We start from the raw sequence: 21,540 nt of genomic DNA on the forward strand, positions 1-21,540 counted from the left end.
AACGACAGTCACACCTAGGCACACACGCATGCTGACACACGGATTTTTTGCAATTTTTTAGTTTTGAGAATTTCCGCACAAAAGTTGCAAACTGGATTTAACGGCTGGATGTCGTATATTTCGTCGCTTTAAGGCAGTAAAAAGTTATAGGTGTTAAAAATAGAATTTTTACTGAAAGTTTATGGAGGGTAGCAAAATACATACATACATACATACATATGTACATATGTTGGTAAGTATTTTGGTAACCTCAATGAAGCTGCCACTGCAAGTACATATTTATGTAGGTAGGTAAATATGTATGTATTAAATTTAGATAAATATCAATTTAGATAAATTTACAATATTTCAGTAAATATTGTATCAAAATTGTTGAAAATCGGTATGTGAAGTAAAATTTTGGAACAAGATAGGATTATTATGAAATTTTTGGACAATGGGCATGGCGCCAACTTATCACCACTATATATCCCAATATATATCCCGGTAACCGATTTATCAATTTTTACCAAACTCGGTGCACAAAATAACTTTGGTATGGAAAAGCAATACGTTGAAAATACGAAAACTCCGATATTTCTGTAATTGAGGACGCTAACTTACTCCAAGCTAATACTTACAACATTCTGCTAACAATATATAAGACTGCTATACTGAAAATACTAAAAATATAGTTTATAAAATTTTCTCACCTATACTGTGCTATATATTTGAATTATCTAGTTCCCTAAATTAAAGTTGACTTTTGTTTTTTAAACCGGTGGCAACCCTGGGAGCTTGCTTAGAGATAAAGCCCTTTCAAACCCATTTCCATGGGTATCATGCAGCAATTCATTTAACTAATTGAACACATTTTTTAACAGGTGGCAACTCTGTTAATGTTTTAAACGAGATATAAACCTTCTCCTCGCCGAGACGAATACGTAAATATGCGAGTTCCTATAATCGGACCACGGCAACATGGAGTCTATCGATGTCAAACGTTAAGCAACTTTATTTTCTTTATTTTGATGAAATAATTGAACGTCCCCCCCGTCTATTTACTTCATTTTAAACATTTACAATTCTGTATGTCAAAACACGTCTTTTCTAAACATTTTGAGTTGAAATATTCACTTCAATAATTTTTGCCGAATAAATCGGCCAAATATCCCCTATTTGCAATGGTTTGTATTGCATGCGTCCTCGTTTTTCATTTGCAAACTCATAAATTGTTTATAATGACTTTTGCTAAAATCTCTAAATCAAAAGTTATCAAAACATTTTCTAGACAATTCAAACTAGAATATTGTTGTGCATTTTTTTTTTAATTTTTATAATTTTTGTACAAAGTGATAAATTTGAATTTACATGGCTTTTGTTAGACACATCATTTTGTCTCGGGGTGTACAACGGTACACATAGTACCAGGAATTGCTTTATTTTATTCGAAAACTGTTTCGAAAAATTCTGTAGTGTAAAAAATTCTTTTATTTTTAAATGGAGATACTGCGAAAGGGAATTTTTTTCGTAGTAATATATAGTTTTTTGTCCGAAGAAAGATATGAGCGTTAAGTATAATGTAAAGGTTTCGAATGAAATGCCAACTTAAATAAAACAGGAGTTATTTTCCACTTCTTCTCTTTAATAGTGTTGAACTTTACCATACCATCAATTTCGTCGCTCATCTACATTATCTACTCCCATATACTCTATCTAAATTGTTATTATTTTTCAGCAATATTACATGTTTCATTGTGATTCATTTGCTTAATTTATTTATTTTGTTATCGTTATCACCGCTTACATTATAATACATAAATACGTTTTCTATCAGTGTTAAGTTGATCTTTAACCTTTCGTTTGTTGTTATCAGTGAGTTTAATACGTTTTTGTAATGCCATTTGATTGACTTTTACTTTTTCGTTTTCTATTGGCTAAGTTTGAAATTTTTAAACGTTTATTTATTATCAGCGGCTAGTTGATCTTTAACCTTTCTTTTGTTGCAGTCATCGCTATACGATTTAAATCGTTTCTTGTTATAAATCTAATTTATATTCTGTTTTCGTTTTCGATTCACTTTTACTGATCGTAATTTTTGCATTATGATGAAATGTGTGTAACTTTCGCAATTTTGTGTGGTTCCTATTAGAAATTTTGTGTTTTATCCTTTCGGTTATCATGTTCGTCATTTTCAAAATGATTTCCATAAATACTAAGTTAAGTGTTATCATCATATCATATCACACACCACCACCACCACAGTTTTTCACGTACTATGTACCTATCCTCTGGTGAACTTTTCCATTCATTTTCATTGCATTTCATATCAAACCAATTAATTAACTTGCAATTTACGCGATAATTGCTGACATTAGCTAGCGTTGTAGCCAATTAAGCTGCCGTGCACACCAGTCGGGTTAAAAACATACACAACTACATACATATGTACGTAAGTACCTTTGTGGTCAGCTGATTAAGTTCAGTGACATTTTGATCAATTTGTGGTTATTTTTCTTTTGTTTATTTAGTGATTATAATTTTTTATAAAAGTCTAGCGCGTTAGTTAATAGCCAGCACATATAAATTCACATTTCAAATTTCCTGGCAAAATTGTAAAAATTCAAACAACTTTAACAATTAGACCCAAAGATAATAAACTTTTCATAAAATTTTTTTTCGAAAAATTTTAGGTATGCAGTTTTATAGTTTTGTATTCAATTTTAGTAGGTTGAAGTGCAAATTTCAAGACGCTAAAAAATCGCGTTGATTTTTTATAATTTGTTTTTTTGGCTGACGGTGTTAAGCATTTTCTTCCATTTAGAGTATGCTTGGGGCAATTACTTTTATATGCAGGAAAATGCCTAGCACTGTCAGCATAAAAATCATTAAAAATCAACACGATCTTCTAACGTTTTAAAATTTGCATTTTCACCTACTGAAATTTAATGGGCTATAAAACTACCTACCTCAATTAATTTTTTCTAAAAAAAAAGTTTAAAATTTGTGGGTGTAATTTTTCAACTTTGTAAAATTTTTCAAATTTTTGTAAGAAGTAACTAATTATGTAACTAATTTGCTGGACTTTTATAAATAATTATAAACATTAAATAAACGAAAAATAATAATCAAAACTGCCCAAAATGCAATTTAACGTAATCAGCTGAACACAAGTGTATATGCTGCATGTGCTATTCACAAAGCAGTGTACATTTTAATGCACAAAAATACACGACCACTTTTGTTGTCGGTGAGGTGCAACACATGCTCAATGAAATTATTTTCGTCCATGCAATTATTATGCCCCAAGCCTTTCAGCCGGCTGTTTAACGACACATTGTGTCGATTGGATTTTTGGGGTAAACTCTTTACCGATGTATGCAAAATATTTTGCTTACTTTAATGCCAAACAGTAGAATGTACTGACAATATTCCGAGGAATATTAAAATACTTATCATAGTGCGATTCATGAAATGTCAAAAAGTGGAATTTTTGGCAAAATGGCAACGTTGCGAACAAAATTGTATGAAGGACCTATCGCAATGCCTGATTTCAAAGGTAGATTTTTTTTCAAAATGCTGTGCATAATTGAAAAATAAGTGCTTTTACAAATATATTTCAAAACAGCCCTAACTGATATACTTGAATCATTCGAGGACAATAAAAAAAAAACATGTGTTTCGCGACTTTGCCTTTGCAATAATTGCGAGCTTTAATAATATGGCAATGTGGCAATTTCGTCGCAAGAAAATATGTACAAAAGTAATCAGCTGCGTGGCAAGGTGCGACATTTCATGAATCCCACTATTATATGATTGTAAAAAATGTTGCTCACACGCCATGTAAAATTTGTGTCTGGTACTTAAGAGTAGTGGTCGAAATGGAGCCTTCTCATGGGTATATATATGTATCTATGTATATCTATCTCGATTCCTTTAGGCAGTTGCAAACTACCATTTTGCGAACAAAGTTATAATACCCTGTACACAAGGGCGCTCCGGTATAAAAATATTATCATCTTTTTTATAATGAAATATCGCTAGCTTAGAGTGAAATGTTGCTAAGTCCACTTTTTATGAAAAATTAGTTTTTGATGCAGGAAGCAAGGAAAACTGAAAATGCACCGTTTCTGAAAGGATCTAACTACTTGTTGTATTTCTACCCGTTTTATTCCGTGATGTGCAAAATTGCTAAGTCCAAAGTAGTCACAGAAAATTTGATAAGTCCAAAAAAATATTAATATTTTTTTTTAACGCTATCGAATTCGATTTGTATTAAGGGTTTACAACAAGAAAATCTGGTCAATTTCAAGGTTAGCAATTACTATTATTATTTTTGATTATTTATGTACATATGTATGTATTTATATGTATTTATAAAAGGTTACCATGTCCTTTGACGGTGATAGCAACCCTATTGACGAGTACGGCATTGAATCGGATGATGGAGTATTTGGTCTTGTCCCTTATGGCTTTAATAGTGATTCCGAAGACTCTTTTGAGCTACCAAAGAAAACAAGGAAACGCAGGAAGAGGGTACAAGTTCAAAACTTTAAGTGGTTTTCGGCAAAAAAATAAAAAATTAAGAGAAAATGGCAAAACTTATTATGGAAAACAAAAAGGTGATAATTCTTGGAACTATGAAAAAGTAAAACAGCCACGAATCATGAAAGAAAGATGTCGGTGTGTAAAAAGTAGCTATGGTACAACAATGAAATGCTTAGAGGTGAGTGATGAAAATAGACAAAAGATTTTCAAAGAATTCTGGCGGATGAATTGGCATCAAAAAAAAGTTTATGTTAGCACTTTGATCGATATTGATAAACCGTTACGGTCCCGAAATAGAAAAGACACGTCAGAATCAAGAAGAAAAAATTCTTTGAGATATCACTTTAAACTGGACAATAAAACCGTACGCGTGTGTAAAACCTTCTTTATAAACACATTAAATATTGGAAGAGGTTCGGTTAACAATTGGTTAAATAAACCTATCGCTTTAAATACACATTCGAAGAAGAAGCGAAATCAGAATTCTGTTGAAGAAAGAGAATGCCTCAATTCATTTTTCGGTTCCCTTCCTGTAATGGAGTCTCATTACTGCCGAGCCGCCACTACGAAAAAATACCTCTTGCCAGAATATCACTCTAAAAATCAAGTTTATGACATTTATGTTAAGGATTGGTGCAAAGCCCATAAGGTGAAGCCACTTTCGATTTTCGTTTTTCATAGAGAATTTGACACTAGAAATTTGAGCCTATTTTTACCAAAAAAGGATCAATGCGAAATATGTGCACGTTATTCTGCCGGCTGCTTGTCACAAAAAGAATACGCTCTCCACCAAGAAAAAAAAGAAGAAGCCAGGAATGAGAAAATCAAAGATAAAAATAATGAACCAAATGTATTCACGGTTGATCTTCAAGCAGTTTTAATGTCCCCAAAATCGCAAGTCAGTAGTCAATATTATCGCACAAAGTTACAAGTCCACAATTTGGTTTTTTATAATCTCATAAATAAGGACGGATTCTGCTTCTTATGGAATGAAGTTGAAGGCGGATTAAGTGCTGAAGAATTTGCGAGCATATGGACTTACTTTCTTGCTGAAAAGGTTATACCAAATCTCGTTGGCGATAAAAATAAGATAATTTTTTATACTGATGGATGCACGTATCAAAATCGCAACTGCATCATGAGCAATGCCTTACTAAACACAGCAATGAAATATAATGTTATAATTGAGCAAAAAATATTAGAACCTGGACACACGCAGATGGAGGCTGATAGTGTTCATTCTACCATAGAGCGATCTATGAAAAATAGAGACATTTCTGTTCCTGCAGAGTATATTAATATATGTAAAGCTGCTCGTCAAAAACCTAGACCGTACGATGTTTTTTATTTGGACCATACCTTTTTTAAAACATTTAATAACGTACAGTTTTGTAAAAATATTCGTCCTGGACGTGGTAAAGGCAATGCCAAAGTAACAGATGTTCGTGGTATCAGATACACACCAACCGGTGAAATATTTTTTAAACTAAGATTTTCAGATCCATGGAAAACTCTTCCTCAAAGATTAGACAAAAGTATAGTCCCGTTACAGTGGTCCAATTTGACGCAACTTCACCAAGGCAGGCGCCGAATTACAGCAAGAAAGTACGAAGATTTGCAGTATCTAAAAGCAACTTTGCCTAAAGACCATCATAATTTTTACGATAGTTTGCCACATGAATGATTTTTTGGTGTGTAGTTTAGTTTCAGCGAACAATACTATTAATTTAATCTACCATTGTTTGTTCATTTTTATTTTATTGTATAAGCTGTTGTTAATAATAAACAAGTTCGCAACTACGTTTCAAATTAAAAAAAAAATGTATAAAAAAATTCACAATTTATAAATTCAGAAAATTTATTTAGTCTGAACCGAAAATCCCATTAATGGGATCCTAAAAGTACGGCCGCTGTGGTGTAGTGGTAAGCAGTGCGCGCTTCCACTCCGCAGGGCCTGAGTTCAAGCCCTGGTCAAAGCAACATCACAAACAAATTTAGAAAAGAAGGGTTTTTCTTAACAGCGGTCGCCCCTCGGCAGGCAATGGCAAACCTCGAGTGTATTTCTGCCATGAAAAACAGCTTCCCATAAAAATACAATCGTCGTTCGGAGTCGGCGTAAAACTGTAGGTCCCTCCACTTTGTGTGACAACATCAAGGCGCACGCCACAAATCGGGGGAGAAGCTGGTCCAAATACTAACATACGCGTAAGCGCCAATCTATTATTATTATTATTAAAAGAACCTAAACAATTTGTTCTAACAAATAGTTTCTTAAAATATACTTACGAGATGGACTTTTCGTATTGTACATATTGGAAAAATTCATGGAAAATTTGCTAAGTCCAACAAAAAAATTTTAAGAAAAAAGTAGAAAATTTGCTAAGTCACAAAATTATCTACAAAATTTATAAAAAAATCAGATTTTTTCAATTTTCTTTTTTTTAATAAAGGGTAAATGAAAAACACTGCATTCAAAGTTTTGCAAAATACTTAAAGAAAATTACTTAGGAACGTTTTTTGTGTCTCCTGTACAATTGAAAAAAATGGACTTAGCAACTTTGCACTCTAAGCTAGCGATATGTAGTTTGCTTAGGTGTAATTTATTTGAACGAAACCCAAAATTTTTCAATTTTATTGCGGCGTATGAATCAAAATACTTTACCTCATTCAGAAACATACAGATTTTCACATTCTTCTTTTCGAACCCTTTTCAAAATATTTTAAAACTAAAACCCTCTTTACATCTCTTTCATCTGACACCCATATTTTAATTACCTAATCCTTTAATGGAAGCTGAATTTGGTTTTCTAACAGATGGCAACGCTTCTACATGTAGACTAAAAAAAAGCCTTTTTCAAAACCACTCCGATTGATACCCATATTATAATAATTCATTTATCTTATTCGATAATTTGAAAATGACACTTTAAACAGGTGGAAGCCCTCTTAAATATATTTTAAAGCTACAATCTTCTTAAACCATTTTCACCACCTATATTGTGAAACATATTCCAATTACCTAATTTCCTTATTTGAAGTTGAATTTGATTTTTTAAACAGGTGGCCACACTCCCGCAAGTTGTTTAGGAGTTAATAATTTTCAAACCCATTTCCATTGATACTCATATTGTAATGATACAATCAACTTAATACTGAACTTAAATTTTAAACAGGTGGCAACCCACCTCAAACATCACAAATAAATTTTATATGTTCAAACTAAAGATTTCTTAACACTCTTTCGTTGGACACTTTAACTGCTGTATAGTTTAATTAAAACCGACTTTTCAAAGGGTGGCAACCCAATTATAAATTTTTTCAAACTACAACCTTTTTAAACCGCTTTCCTCTGAGATCTACATATATTGTGATAAATATTTCAGTTCCAATTCAACATCACCACACCACAGCGGTCATAAAAATTTCAAACTTTGTAATCAGAGTTCAATTTTAATATATTATTCAAATTTAAAGCGGCCGATTTTTGATATTTTTTGCATTGTTTTAGGTAGATACATATATGGGATTATGTAATACTTTGCTAATTTATGAAGGGCAGATAATGTGATGTCACATACTTTTAGGCACCTCAGTTTGAAATCTGAAATTGAATTTTTTTAAATTTATTCATCAAAAGTTACAGTACAGTAAAGTACAAAAAGAATTGTGAAGAGCACAAGATTTTGAAACCATAAAGACGGTGCAAATATTGTTGTACGACTTTTTCCAACCACTACCATTTCACCATTAGAAATTTCTCTCATTCGTTATGACTCTACCAAATTTCATTTTGAGCCAGAAAATATTATTATTAATTCACAAGGATTCCCGATTATTTTTGATTTGTATTTTTTAATGCCGAAATGAAAACCACAATTTTGTAAACTCTTTTAATTTCTGTGCGCTTTATTGGATCAAATGAATTAACGCCAGTTATTGAAACAGCGATAATTAACTTTAAACCAACAAATGCAATTACAGCTGGTTAGCTGCTATACCACCAAAAAAGCGGGCGCAACTAATGAGCGTTGATTTGGTATTTAGCAACAATGGCAGAAATTACAAATTTAATTGTGTGCAGTGCAACGAATAACCGGTTAAAATTAGGAAATAAATATGTATAGCAAAAATGAGCTGGCGAAGTAAATTGGTGCGAGTGAGTATAGATTAAATGGCATTAAATAACGCATAAATGTCAAAATCATTTAGAACCACATAATGCGCCACGAACATAAATAGCTTGCACACATGCAGCGTTGGACAATGAATTTGAAGCATACGTTGAGCGCACCATTCTGCACTGCATATGCGCAACAACATACTACGCGTCCGAATTTGAACAGATCCACAGGCTTCATAGTTTCGCTCATATACATACATATGTATGTGCGCTACTAAATTTTCGCTGGAAAAAAGGTGTTACGGCGAAGAAAAAAAAACAATTCAAAGAACTTTGTAGGGCTGCAGTACACGTTAATGATTGCAAAAGTTATTTTGTATGTATAGTGTTGGAAACATTTACAAACTCATTAAAAGTTTCTTGCTATATATGGGCAAAAGTATGGTAACACACATACACGCGCATACATTCATAAATTGGCATTCTGCCTGCCTAACTGCACTATTCGTTCTCCAGAAATATTTTTATGTGTATGACTGCTGAAGTTGCTAACTAACTGACTGGAGTGTAAAGCAAAAAGCCAAAAAGGAAAGTGAATGGAGGGAAACACACTTTAGTTAGCACCACACTTTCCAATAATTTTGTGCGACAGGGACACAATTAGTAGTCACTTAGATTGGACGCTTATAACGAAACAAAACAAATTCATAATGCTGTTAGTTGCATAAAAGTGAAGCTGTAACAGTTTTCTGTGAATAGTCTATTCACAGTAGCCATTTATCTATGGGTGGCGCTAGGAATATACTGAAAGGTAGGGCGTTCGATCAGTCTAAAAAAAAAAATAATTTAGTTTCTCAACATAGTCTCATTTTAGCTCATTTTACTTAGTATAATGTTTTTCCTCTTGCATTAGCCCTTCCATATACTGATCTTAGGTTTCCTCAAATACCTGCTTTTTATTTGGGATTAAAACTGTTTGCAAGCTGAAAATTTCTTCAAAGAAAAAAATAAACAATTCACAAATATAGGGTTGCCATCTATTTTCCATCGTATATATATTTATTTTATTTATTGTTTAGAAAATTAATAAGCAATATTGCTATTCATGGGTATTAAAAGAAAGTGTATTGTTGTGTGCTTTCGATTCTACAAAATTTAAAAATGTAAAAAATGCATTATATTTATGAAATAAAAAGCCATTAGGAGATGAGAGTTGCCATTATTTAATTTATTATAATTAAAAAGTTAAAATTTTTTAAATTTTAGTTCCAAAATATTATTTTTATCAGGCACCTAGAACGCGTTCCGGTTTTGGTTTAGTTGTGCAAGAGAACAAATTGTCATAGGAAGAACGTTCCTACAAAAGAACCGAACGGGAAAAAGTATTGAGAGCAGTTTGAACCGGAACATAATGAGAACGGAATGGTTCAGGGACGTTCTCGAACATAAAAAGAGCAAAATTTTCAAGAACGTTTCCAATGAGAAAAAATTGAGAACGAAAGTATCGAGAACGTTTTCAGGAAGGAGCAAATAGGAACAGGGACCACGAATAACTATTATGGGTGCAAATTCGAATAAATCAACATCAAGGAGTGTTCGGAAATATATGACGTAGTATATGAAAATGGTCCGTCGTCTGAAGATCTATTCATTCGTGCAATAAACCTAAATTTTATAATTTCCAACTTTTTCATCAAATTTAAAAATTATTTCATGAGTTTAATGTTGCTGGCTAAATAATATTTACTTGTTGAGATTTTTATTTTTCGTTCAGGACAGCTTAAAATGGCAGCAAGCTATACTATAACGTGAACATGCCATTACCGTGTGTTATTTAATTGTAAAACAAGATTTTTTCGATATCGCTTATAACTGTTACGGTCCCTGAATAAGAACAAACGTCTGCGTTTTGGGATGAAAAATCCTGTCAGTAAGAACCATGATTGTTAATTATAAGCCAGTGGAAAACTGGATCATTTCAACTTCCAGATCATTGTATCATCTAGGTGAACTGTCCACTTATGTAGCAATTTTTCATTTAATGTGCTAGAAAAGTTCGTGTGTTAAAGTCTTCTTGGGTCATAATTTTGTGTGTTTTCTTTTTCATAAATTTGGGTCAGCTACGCCATATTTACCCCGTCAAAACTATCTTATTTTAGTAACAAAAGCGTCGAATTTTTTTTATTGTGCGGTCTATTTCACTTCTCCTATACTCGTTTTTTTTTTGGTTACGCTTACATACAGAATCGTCGACAGTTTGACATTTGCTTTGAACCCAAAATGTTCAAATGCTGTCTCAATTTCCATATATGTATGTATGCATGAGCATTGACAGCCAAGTGAACTCGTCGCACTCTGTGCCCCTTGCCTGATTTGAATTTTACTACGCGCACCACTGCACTGCAACTGCTATGAATTTCTTTTTTTTTTTTGCTTTCTACAATTTCGTGATGGTTTTCAAAACAGCGTCATCGTGTTTTCACTGCTGCCAACCAATGTCGTCTGGCTATGTAAATTTAAGGTTTTGTATGTGTTTTTTATGTGCTGTTCTCCAATCTATTGGTTCGCTTTTTATTGCCAACAGTGCGTCAATTTCATTTATGGCGCTGTCTAACTGTTTGTCAGACTATCTAAAGAGCGAAATACACCACACAAGCGGCTTGTCAAACATTCTTCAAACCTACTTTTCCCATTTCGCCATACACCATGCAAACATGACTCGTTCAAGCAAAGAATTTTAGTTTTCTTCCAGTTCGCAATGCTAAATATTATGGTTTTCTTTCATTTTCCTCTCTTACGTCCTTACTCGGTGAAAATTTCGTTGCGAATGAGGCGATTTTGCTATACACAACGCAAGCGATTTGATCAAACATCAACATGGCGGCCAGAAAATCAAAAAATTTTGATTTTTTGCTCAAATTTCCCTCAAGCGGCTTGTCAAACCTTCAAACACCCCATACACAGCACAAATGGCTTGAAGCAAAGGGAAATTTCGCTTGGTTTGTCAAACCGCTTGTGTGGTGTATTTCGCTCTTAAGTATTTTTATGTAGATTTCGGTTGCTTTTCGTATTTCACTTTTATCTGCCAGTCTATCATATCCCTCTGCTGCTTAGCTACCATAAGCTTCGCTTCTTGATAGCTAGTTGCTTGTCGCAGAATCTGTATTAGTATTGCTATTTTTGATTACGACTTTGATTTGCTTGTTCCACACTGTTGCATGCAACGTGCAATAATGTGATTACTTTATCAGCTCTGCAATCTCCTCTATGCTTTGCCTTACTAAATTTTTGTTGGACTAATGCTTGAAACACAATACCCGGCGAACGTTAAATTTCGCCCAGCAGAGCGATGCCGACGACCAACTTTCGCCCAACTAATTCGCTTACTGAAACACAAATAGAGCGGTATCAAGCGGTTCGAATGCTGTCAGCTGATAAGGTGACCGTGTTTCAAGAAGGAAGCTTTTACAACGAAGAGGGAAAATACCAGCAAGAAGAAGTTTAAAATATAGAAATTGTTTTTAAATATAACTAGTAGTAAACTTACGTTTTACTAGATTAATCTCTGATAGAAAAATATAAGGTATATTATTTTACTTTTAAACAAAAATTACGATAACTTTTAAAGTATGGTCATCATGGCCTTTTTTTGTCGTTGCCGTTGACCGCGGCGATAGAAATAAATCTATCGTCGCGAACAGTCGTCGAGCAAACTTCGCCGTTTGCTTTGGTTGTGCGCGTTCTCATATAAATCAGTGTGTTTTAATTATCTCGGCGAACATTCGCGACGAAAAATTTGCCGTTCGCCGGTGTTGTGCTTCAGCTTTAAAGTAAATTTTATGGTTACAGTAGGGAGAGTCCATTAATGCAAAAATAGCAGAGCAGATAAATGACTTTGCTTTATCTACCTTATGCACGTACATATGTAGGTATGAATGCATACAAGAGTTGACTAGGGTTGTGATTATGCCAGATATTTTTACAAAAATACTGCCACTTTCATCCAAGCGTAACGGTAATGTAGGCGTAGGCAAGTGAAGCACAAAATACTTTCTGTTTGTTATGCAAATCTACTTTTTTGGAAGGCATTTCTGACATCTGTTGTAGATGAGATGTTAATGGTATATATCACCACTCGGTAGGAACCGAATTCGATCCCTGGTGGAAGCGCTCGAATCCCGCAATCCTCCAAGTGTAGATACTTGTGATATGAAAAAGTACCTCATAAAAACCAGAAGTGCTACAGAGACAGCGGAGGTCGAACAAAATTCCCAGGACACTGTGACTGGATTCGGGTAGAGACCTAGTTCCTGAAGGGCATGGCTATCTTTACTTTCGAGAATATTTCTAAGAGAACAAAATGGGAACAAAAGTCTCTGGAAAGTTTTGGCAAAGAACAAAACGGAAGCAAAAGTCTAAGGAACTGTCCCTCGAAGAACCATTTGGGAACTTAAGTCTCAGGAACTTAAAACAAAACAACAAACAACAACAAAATTTTTCTCATAGCGTTCCATTGGTTTAAAATATTTTAATAATAAAATTAATCAAAAAAGAATTGAAAGATAAATATGCAAAATAAACTCAACGAAAGACTTAATACACGAACTTTTCTTGCACATAAAATGAAAAATTATTTCACAAAAGGACAGCGCACCCTAATAATAAACGATTTGGAAGTTGAAATTATCCAGTTTTCCTCTGGCTTACAATTAACAATCATAGTTTCCATTAAAATGACTTTTTCATCCCAAAACGCAGACGCCGTGCTCATTCTTAACGTTAAGTTCTCAAAACTTTTGTTTGAGTTTTTTTTTCTCTAGCAGAACGTTTCCCAGGCTTTTGCTCTTATTTGATTCTCATTGAAAACATTATCGATACTTTCTTTCTCATTTTGTTATCACTGAAAAACGTTCCCGAAAGTTTCGTTCTCATTCTGTTCTTCTCGAGAGCGTTCCTGAGCGTTTTGTTCGCATTTTGTTCTTTACGGAAAAGCTCTCGAACCTTTTGTTCTCATTTTTTCCCGTTCAAACTGCTCTCAATACTTTTGTTTCCGTTTGGTTCTTTTGTGGGAACGTTCATATTGTTCTCATGCAAAACTGAACCACAACCGGAACGCGTACTCGGTGCCTGCTAAAAACTCACGGTTGTCTGTTCAGGACACTGGCTCGTAGACATACCTTTCAACAGACTCTGCCGCAGATGCAGCGTTCCTAGAGCTGTCTTCATCCACTATGCTGGAAAGCCGTTTATGACGCGCAATTTTGCTTCCGACATACATATAGATTTATAAACTTGCCATTATCGCGCTGCTAAAGTGTTTGAAGAAGCTGAACGAGATCTGACGAAACTTCAGATGGCTCCGGCGATGACATAGCCTTGCACTGAAAATGCACTTGCAATGTGGCACTTCGACAGTCGCAATGAAGAGGTTCTTATCTCACCAACCTGTCGACCAAATGCGGAGCGAGAGTTGCACCTGACCCTCGGTAGTGGGGCGAAACATTGATAATAAAGCTGCGATGATCTGTTGTACTTTGTCGGCACTATGACTCTGTGACCAAAGTTGATCTAATTACGCGAACAGTTAATGTGGATCTGTTTCCCTTTTAGTAGGCTATGTACATATGTACATATTGTATACATGCATATATGTATGTATGCATAAACATTAGTGTAGGCCGAAATTTTTCTTTTCATTTAGTTCTTCTGTAATAGTGAAACGATGTTGCTTTATGTGATCAATTACAAGCCTATAAAATATTACCCTTTCATTTTAAGTGAATACCAAAACATCAACAAGTACATAAATTCGCACTGAGTTTTACACAATATGGAAAGAAGTACATACATACATACACCTTTTCTCTGTAAATTTCTACACACTGCAGTAGTCGAACATGTAGACGTCATCTTTCTGGTACAACAACAAGCAACCAGACGTCATCCACCATTCGCATGACAACGAGAAAACTTTCTTCTCAGAATGGAAATTAGCATTCGAATTCAATTTAAAGTTTCGACAATGCGCAACTCAACTTTTTCAGGCGTAAATTTATTTTATATAAGTAGTTGCTGCGTTCATAGGCATTGCAAATTGAAGTTGTTAATTAGCTAAGTTGCCATTGGCACTTTATGTGCTTGCAATGTTGTTTGTGAGCTCGCTTTCGACGACTTTAATGTAAAACAATAAAAATTATATATTTACTGAGAATTTTTGGAACATTTGTCACGTACTCGTTACATGTTAAGTAGAGATTCAAAAGTACCCCTTTCAGAAATAACAACTGGGCCTTAGGGTTTGCAAAAGTTGGTAACGGCGGCATAGTTTTTAAATTCTACTTCTGATGCACGCTCTTGCTCGTCTTGGTACAGTGTCCGCTGAGACAAACGTCCTGTAACTTTTATTCTGACAGACATCTTTCGGCGGAGATCTTGGCTATCTGCATACATCATACATGCATATATCTATACATATACAGTGACTTATACAAGTATTCACCTGCTCACTGCTTCAAGTTAAACCTTTTCTTGTTATTTTTCTATGAAATTATTATCCAACTTTCATCAGAATTTCAAAATTTATGCAAAATTAAAAAAAATAACAATTATTTTTAATTTTTATATTATAAATCCAAAATAACAATTATTTTTGATTTTTAGATTTCATATATATGAGATAACTTTTACACTTTACTTTTAAAAGTCATCAATATAAATCAGTCGCCGACTTTTATTTTTTAAATCATTCGTATAAAAGTCATTAACATTTTTCGAAGTTAAAAGGTGTTTACTACGCCTTATACAAATTACTTTTATAAGTATGATTTAAAAAATAAAGGTCAGTGATCCATTTTTATTTACGACTTTAATAAATGAAAGTCTTCTATAACGGTTATTCTAAGGCATATATTATAAAAATCAAAAATAACTGTTATTTGCAGATTATTTAGATCAAAATCAAAAATAATTGTTATTTTGGATATATATAATAAAAGACCGAAATAACGGCAATTTAAGGAGTAGGTAAGTAAGTCAAAAAATAATTGTTAAAGAGCGAACGGTCCCTGGTGTATTCGTGTTTGAAGTTGGCCAAATGGGCTGACCTTAAGTACATGACATAATGTGTGAAAGTGTACACAATTTTTTTAAAAATTAATTTAAATGTACTGATTAATGTATGTCTGACTTTTCTTTTCTTCCAGGCATAATTCAACCTGCAAATTACTTTTATGAACGAACCCTTCCAACAACTACAGAAAAGACCACTAATCCCAAAAGTACCACATTTGGGTAAAAATTTCTAATTGATAAACAGCTTAAAAGGGTACTAAAGTATTATCTGTACCCCGTACGTGTGCGCGTGAAATAGGGCGGCAAAAACGCCGAAACCATAAACGGATATGGAAGTGCGGGGGAAATGTCGCTGGAAAGCTAATCAAAAAACCCAAAAGCAACTGCAAGAGAAACAACAAGAACTGCAGCCACAACAAACAACACAACAACTACTTCAACTAGCCCAACGGAAATGCCACCAAAAGCAAAGCGAAAGAACGAACCACCTACGACTACATAAAACTCAAAACCAACAACTAGAACAAAACCCACACCACACAAGGCCTAAACCTTCTATCATCACACAACAACAGCCGAAAACACTGCAACACACATACAGCACCAATGAGCGACAGCAGCAACAGCAACAGCAACAACAGAAGGAGTGCCAACGAGAGCCCAAACTATCGCCCATCTATCATCATCGATGGCCAATGCTACCGTTGCTCCTGACGCACACACCCACCAAAATACACACGCCATCGGCAAAGCCTACACGCACATCAACAAATCCAAATGTGGTCAATAAGATTGGACGCTTCACTGCAGCTGCCACTTCCTGTAGCATAGCAATTGTAGCTGTGACGAAAACAAAAACCCTTTCGAAAATCGTGTGCGGTTGTATGAAACGACTTACTTGGCTATGGTTGCTGGCGCTGCTCGGCACTGCGCAATTTACGGCAACAGCTCCAACCCTCGCAGCGACAAGTACAGCTGCAGCTGCCATAGGCGTACTGCTTGCGCCGAAACTACTGCCACATGTGATGTTCACCACCACCACCACCAGCACCAGCGCCGCCACCGCCGTCGCGACTGCCGCAGCAATTCTGGCTCACGCATCCGCTGCACATGCGGCCATCATTGCCGCTGATCACAGCACCGCGACCAGCAGCACTATTGAGCCGCGTCTAAGGCGCTACAAATTTCCCATTGGGGAAGCAGACGTGGCGGAAATGGTTGTTGACCCTAATGCAGATGCAGATGCGGATGCGCTGGTGCAGGTGCAGGTGAAGCGCATTTACTTGTTGGATAATGAAGGGGATGATGATGCGGCGTCACCGCCGGCACCCTCCAATGACGAGTTTGACGAAGCAGAAGAAGAGGTGGTGCCAGCACAGGAAGCATTGTACGCAGATGAAGATGAGGATGAAACTGAAACTGAACAGCTGGTGCAGCAGGCGTCCAACCGAAAGTTGAATAGCAATGAACAACAGTGGCTAGTGTTCTATAGACGCGTGCAACATGCTACTGAGCAAGAGGCACAGACACATCAGAAGCCACAACGCCAACAATCTGCCACCCATCGTAATTACCAACACGACGATGGTGGTCGTGAATTATTGCCTAACATTCGCGATCATTCCAAGCTGGACGATGTTGGCGTAGCGTCCACAAAAACCGATGCGACTGCGTTGCTCACTGACAGTGAGTTAGCGGATAATTTGGAGCACAAACACGTTACCAAACGCAGTGCAACAACTAAACTGTCATCGACGACGGTCGCCCCAACTAGCGGTGCGCCAGTAGAAGTAATTGTGGGCTCTGGTAAAGCTACGAGTAACGTAACAGCGGCAGCGGACAGCACTGTGGAGGAAAAGTGCGAGCCAAAGGTGCTCGATGAGGTGCCACCCGAACCGGTAAGTGACATTAGAAATTCAATTATTTCTTCACTAGTTCGAACCTTAGGTCTAAACGAGTGCACTTTCGACCATTCGAGAGTGGAAATGTCTCAAGCGAGTCCTGAGGGAAATGATATCTAAATAAGCTCTAAGTACTTGCTACTACTTTATCTCATTGTGCGGACTCTTGAGGCCTCTTACTGCCGCCGTATAGCCATCGTCTGTGCCTAGAATATCAACTCGATATCCCCAAAGAATACAGTCTTATCAGTAATGCCATAATCGCTTAGTTGAATGCTCTTAACCAGAAAAGCCATAACCTTCTTGGGTGGGTTTCACAAACTTTTCAGGCAACTAGCAGATTTAGAAAAAATGTATATCGAGTGGGCTGTAGGCAGCATTTCAATATATAGATCTCTATTGAATTACGCCTATTTACAATCAGCTTTACCGAAAACTTCTTACTTCTGGTATCCCCTGACACTAAGCGCAGAGAGACCTTGAAGTTAGCTATAATAATTTTAATAACGGAATAGCAACTTGGTTATCGAGAACGTCAACAGCCTAACTTGGCCCAACCGCAGCAAATTAAAAACGGAGAATTTACAATGTATTCAGGTCAAGGAGCGATATTTTCAGACTAGCACTTGAAAGCAACAACGTAATGATAGGATGCGGAACTAATGAAAATATATTACCACAAACAAATTTCCAATTCAAAAAGTAGTTAAATGAAACTCCAGACAAATTCATGCAAATCCATAGTATGTATAATACTTGTTCACTTTCATTAGAGGTTTTCCTTTTGCTGCATTTGCTGCATTTTAAATACATTGGAAATTCATGTATTGTTACCAGATGCACAAAAGCACACAGTAAAAAATTTAGTTTAATTTTAATACCATTTTGGTGTTTATATATAACAATGACAGAAAGTATTAGATTAAAACAATACTGGTTTAAGCAAAGAGGGAGAGAAAAGATTGAGAGAGTATGTATTATTGCTATTAAATTAATAATATATTTGGAATTAATTCAAATAAGCTTTTCTTCTTAGAAACAAACCATGGGGCTAAATTCTATAGTTTTTAGGGATTGAAAATAAAACTGAAAAGGTTTTGGATCTATCTCGAAATTGGATTAGATTTAATACTTTTCTTGAATTTAATCAAAACCAAAATTGGATTAGATTTAGTATATCGTTCGTATTAAAAATAACTTAAATGGTTTTGGATCTATATGATAATTGGAATAGATTTTATAGTTTATGGAATTAAATCTAAACCGATATTAGATTAGATTTAGGATATTGTTCGTATTAAAAGTAACTGAGATGGTTTTGGATCTATCTGATAATTGGAATGGATTTAATACTTTTATGGAATATAATCAAAACCAAAATTGGATTAGATTTACTATATTGTTGGTATTAAAAGCAAACCCTTAAAGGTTTTTCCCCAATGCGTACAGTGCTCAACAAATTAAAACCCCGTTAATAAAACATACGACATTTCACGTACAATTAAGGAGAAATTTGATATTTTTTAAAATAAGGATTGCTTGTTTGAACATTATGGAAAGCTATGTGCTGAAAATAAAAATCAAAATAAAATTTTGTTAAGAAATACATTTTATTTGAAATAACTTAAAATTATATTAGAGGAACAATAGCTTAATTTAATAATAGATTTTATTCAATTAGTTCACAGGGCATTAACAAAAACATTTTCGAATGTATAAAGTGAATTTCAAATGGTCTTACATTTTTTAAGCTATAAAAGCAAATAACTTTTGAAAAATCTGTTGAAGTAATCTCATAACATTGTAAGATGGAATTAAATTCTTTGCTGACAAAAATTTCTAAATGTAAGTAAATGTCATTTTCGATAACATAAATTTTTTTGATTTTTCCGAATGTAAGAAGTCCGTTTTCTTTGTTTAAGTGTAACATAAATTCTCGCTTATAAAAATATCCATATTTACATTCGAATTTTTTTGTCGTCAATATTTGACGTATTTGATTACTATCTAATGTCTTAGAAAAATAGTCTTGGGCACTTAAATCTAAATCTTCAAAGCTTAAATTACATAATTTGTTAAAAACAAATTCATTTTCAAATGTCATACTTTCCCATGCAATACTAATTTTTGCCTGATATCTATTTGCGAGCGATTTGCATATGTTTTTCTAATTATTTATTATTGAAACATCTCTGATAAATTCGCGATGCTTAGCTTCGTACCTCATTGCCCACGTATGAATCAGGGGACCCATTTTTTTTAGAACTGAAGGGTAGTGAGTGAGAAAGTGATGTTTTGGAAGCAGGTTTTCTCCATAAACGTCAACTATACATTTTAAATGTAACTGTATATCATCTCTAAGTGATTGTATATGTTGTTGTGTTAAAACAGAAGACAATGTTACTTTTATGATTCGAATAAGTGAAGTAACCCCATTCCAAAAATGTGGCAGAGTGTCATAAAAATTAAAAAAGATGAAAGGGAAGTGGAGAATAAGACATAAATTTTGAGAAGCTGACAGCCCAATGGAAGTTCGGCATTTTTTTTTCAAGAGTAATTTTTGGAGGAATACAGGTACTTTGCAAATATCCAAATTTGAAGCTTTTGATTTTATCATTAATATCTGTTATTGAAAGGTATTTGCCTCCCGTAAGCTTTTGAAAAAAAAGTTTTAGAATGAAAGGGACAGCGCCTTCCAAAATGTCGTGCATGACATCAACATTAAGGCTTTCAAAAATTTTGTAGTATGATAATTTATTGATCTCACTAGTATTTTTAATGCCTTTGGTGATTTTTGGGTCTAAAAGAGTTACTCCGGGAACAGTAGTCAATATATTATCGTATTCTGCTTGTGTTCTTAAAAGATTATTGTTTTCAACAAGTGTGTGCTTAGCTTCTTCTCGATGAATTGTGCAAAATCGGCAATAATAATCCGCTCTGAAAGAACATACAAAGCCAAAACAAACATTCGCTCCTAAGTTGTCGTGAGCAACAGTCACCAAAGTACCTTTTATGAACATGTTGTCCACTTTCACACCGATGTTTTCGAGTGCTCGAATGTCATTGATAATCGGATACAATACTCTATTAAAATCTACGTTTTTGTTTTTGAGATCTTTATATAAGAAAAGCGCAATTAAATGAATGTTAGCACACTTTGAATTGTATTGAAAGGGAAGATTTCTTATTGTAAAGTAGAGGGCACCAATCTTATGTGTTCCGGTTTTGCTTCCTAATGGATTAGTTATTTCGAAGTCATCATAAAATATTTGTATTTGTAAAGCATTAGGTTGCTTTTGAAAAAATTCGGACGCAGAAAAGTTTTCAGAACAGCAAAAGCTTGCAAGTGTTTCCCTATTACAAATATGGTTCCTAGCAAAATATAGCTTTTTGAAAGATTTGTTTTGAAATAAAGTTGTTAGTGTCTTAAGGATAGGAACATATTGAAATGTGGATTGAACGAAATGCTTTGTAGGATACAAAGTTTTCTTTTTTTTTCTAACAGCCCAATGACCCCCTAATGGCTTTGCGATTGGTGGGACATAAAAGTTTGTCTTTCTACATTGTTTTCCTCTTCTAAATTTTGTTGAATATTGTTTTAAGTCATCGGTCAATTCACCCCGAAAAGTAATACAGTTTTCCTTAAATAAATTCTCTCTTATCTCAGGATGTTTTTCTATTAAGTACCTTTCAAATTTATCAAAGCTGTTATTTATTAGAACTTCAAACGATGTAAATATTTCACCAATTTTTGTTTCTGAAATACCACATAATATCAACTTTTTTGAAAGTGATGAAGCAATCAAGAAAGCTTCAAAATTCTCTTCTGAAGAAAAATAGCAAGATGGTCTATCATTGTCAATGGCAGGACTTTGAGTATTTACATTTTCTGGTTTTGATATTTGTTCAATTTTCTTTTTT

At 34.5% G+C, this 21,540-nt stretch overlaps 1 protein-coding gene across 5 annotated transcripts in view; it reads left to right on the forward strand.

The window, feature by feature from the left end:
* Positions 1-21,540, forward strand: part of LOC118741116 (mediator of RNA polymerase II transcription subunit 15-like) — a 117,154-nt gene that overhangs the window by 44,601 nt on the left and 51,013 nt on the right. For 4 of the 5 annotated variants that reach the window (XM_036472950.1, XM_036472948.1, XM_036472949.1 and 1 more), the window contains exon 2: positions 15,850-17,616. In XM_036472950.1, coding sequence (XP_036328843.1) covers positions 16,048-17,616 — 1,569 coding nt within the window. In that variant the 5' untranslated portion in view covers positions 15,850-16,047. The remainder of the gene's footprint in view (positions 1-15,849; positions 17,617-21,540) is intronic. The other variant, XM_036472953.1, reaches the window with a different exon arrangement.

Source organism: Rhagoletis pomonella, unplaced genomic scaffold, assembly GCF_013731165.1.
Source record: "Rhagoletis pomonella isolate Grant_MI unplaced genomic scaffold, Rhpom_1.0 Rhpom_scaffold_00006, whole genome shotgun sequence".
NCBI lineage: Eukaryota > Metazoa > Arthropoda > Insecta > Diptera > Tephritidae > Rhagoletis > Rhagoletis pomonella.